General features: G+C 41.1%; 1 protein-coding gene across 1 annotated transcript in view; it reads left to right on the forward strand.

The window, feature by feature from the left end:
- The window catches only part of LOC138016474 (coiled-coil domain-containing protein 22 homolog), a 20,086-nt gene that overhangs the window by 10,556 nt on the left and 7,030 nt on the right, over window positions 1–2,500 (forward strand). The window contains exons 8-10 of the mRNA XM_068863609.1: window positions 1,090–1,163; window positions 1,490–1,558; window positions 2,141–2,260. Coding sequence (XP_068719710.1) covers window positions 1,090–1,163; window positions 1,490–1,558; window positions 2,141–2,260 — 263 coding nt within the window. The remainder of the gene's footprint in view (window positions 1–1,089; window positions 1,164–1,489; window positions 1,559–2,140; window positions 2,261–2,500) is intronic.

A 2,500-nucleotide genomic window follows, 5' to 3' on the forward strand; every position in this document is an offset into this window, starting at 1 on the left:
TCTCTCATTTCTGCAAGAATTGCTCCGAGTACATCATCGTTCACGTTGGCCATGGTGTTTCTGATAGGTTCGCTGCAGTCAGCAGAGATCGCTGTATCAGGTTGCAAGATCGGTTTCGAAATACAGAGTGGATTCCTTCTTCAGTTGCGTGCTCTAATCGTTGCTCAAGAGCAGATTTTCAGGCTTCTCTACGCAATTGCTAAAATTACGTTCATAATTGTGAGGATCATAGCTTCACTTGATTATATAGTTTCAATGAGTTACATGAATCATAGTACTCGGCGCTTATTAGAACCACGCTCGTATCCGCAAACTATTTTTTTCTTTCTTTTGTCGAGTGTTTCCAAAAGGGGGTCCAGTTTGGGGGGCCCACTTTTTGTACCGTCCCTGCTCAAGACCTATTAAAATCTCCCTCTCCAGGCACGAACAATTGTGAAATTACCGCAAGCGTAATTGAATATCTTCCTTCCCCTTGGCAGCATTTCTACAATTTAGGTCAACTAGTTTTAGGTTTATGAAGTAGACATACTCGGTAAAGTGTTACTCAAGAAATGGCAGAGAAGAGAGACCCTAGGAACGAGGTTGCCTGCGTCCTACAAACGATTACGTAGCCGAGAATCTTAAGTACACAAAACTTTTTCCTCACAGCTTAGAAACCTATTGCGACCTTCACTTACAAACCGGATCGTAACGCGCAAATCACCAGTCACTATCCTTACAACCAATCACATTACTTTTCCACTACCAACCGCAACATATATAAGAGCATCACAACATTCGTTTGAATTTCAAACCGTCACTTGTCTCTGAAGATGACTTCCGCTGAGGGTTGTCGAAACGTCAGTCACTACCAACAGTCCTTCTCAGGACTACTTTCACCCAGATGATCAAATTCCACTGAGGTATGTAACTCCTGGGTCCAAACCATTTTCCAACTCCTATTTCTATTGTCCTCGGAGGTACTTTGACTCACTAAGTTGGACATACTTTGCATGAACTTGGAATAGTTTTACAGGGAATTTTTAAGCAGTTCACGACACACTCATTGTCAGTTTTCATTTAACCCTGGTTTGTGTTATTGTCGTTTAGACAGGGGCTCTGCAACAACTGTCCCATCCAAAGGGTCTCGGTTTACTCGCACCGAGCAGCTTCAATTTGCCCAGGTAATCTACAATCATGGACAAAAGTGTTGGGAAGGTAGCATCATTAGAGATGACCCCCCCTCCGCCTTATCAATGTTGGATTTTCCGCGAAACAAAATGGTGACTTATCTTCCAACATTGAATATGGGGGAGGGGGGTGGGGGGCATGCTCTTTTCCAAATAGGACAGCCAATAGTTAGAATAATTGAATTAGGTGATGCGCGCAACCTTCCCAACAACTTTTGACCGCGATTGTAGGAAACGAAGAACTGTTGTTACCATTGATTGGTTTATATTTTACCATAGTTGTTTCAAGAGTTCATACTTTATATGGTTTATTTCATCAGGATGAAAAGAAGGCAGTGGCAATGGTCGGATTAAGTGATGAGGGACCAGCAAAGGCTGATACAGAGGAGGTAAAAATACTTAAATTTGTAACCGTAGATGAGTCATCAAGTTCAAACGTCCTTCGTCCTTGTGGATGGTTTAACCTCAAGGTTTATTCTTGGTTTCCTGGGCTACAACAAAAATCAGGTTTGGAAATCATGTCATCAACATTTGGTGATCATGTATTATTGACTGGCCCTAGTTGTTCAAAGGCCGGATAACTTTATCCGCAGTGGATGATGATAAGTCACAATCCAGACTATACTGTAGAATATACTTCACGTTAAATGTTTTTGATCGAGATTTTCTTACACACCTTTTAACTAGATGTGCTTAGAGTTTGCATATCCACAGTTTATGAGGGCAAATACTGAAATCTGACGGATGGTGGCTTATCCGCCGGATAAAGTTACCTGGCCTTTAAGAAACTGGGGCCTGGGGTTTGCCAGGGATTTTATGCCAGTTCTTCATTAAGGATTTTTATTCCATATACAGTGACCATAGTGAAAGCCCACTAGGAATTTGGGGTACTTAATCAATAATAAGAATAATAATTTTTCCCAGCAGGTGGATATTACTATTGGAATTTTCCTTACTTTGTAATACTACAGGAAATGAAAAAGAAGAGAGAGGAAGAGCTAGACGCTTTGCAGTCGAAACTAAACGAATTGAATGCATCTATTGAACACAATGAAGTAGAAATTAAGAAATCACTGGCAGGAATACAGCAGGTCTGTTCCTTTGCTCAATAATTGCCATTTTTCCAACAGCAAATTAGAGCAGTTTTCAATAGAGTAACGAAAGTAGCTTCTTTAGAAACTATAATCCTTCATGTTTTTTGAGCGTAGGCCTCGGGACAATGGCTACTGGAAATGGACTGTCAGACGGCAGCAAAAGGACTTCATCATAAAGATATCTGGGCACACTAACACGTGTTGGTTTTGTGGCATTCAGTTGAAAACTACGCAGAT

This window comes from Montipora capricornis, chromosome 9 (genome assembly GCF_036669925.1).
Source record: "Montipora capricornis isolate CH-2021 chromosome 9, ASM3666992v2, whole genome shotgun sequence".
NCBI classification, from domain to species: Eukaryota; Metazoa; Cnidaria; class Anthozoa; order Scleractinia; family Acroporidae; genus Montipora; species Montipora capricornis.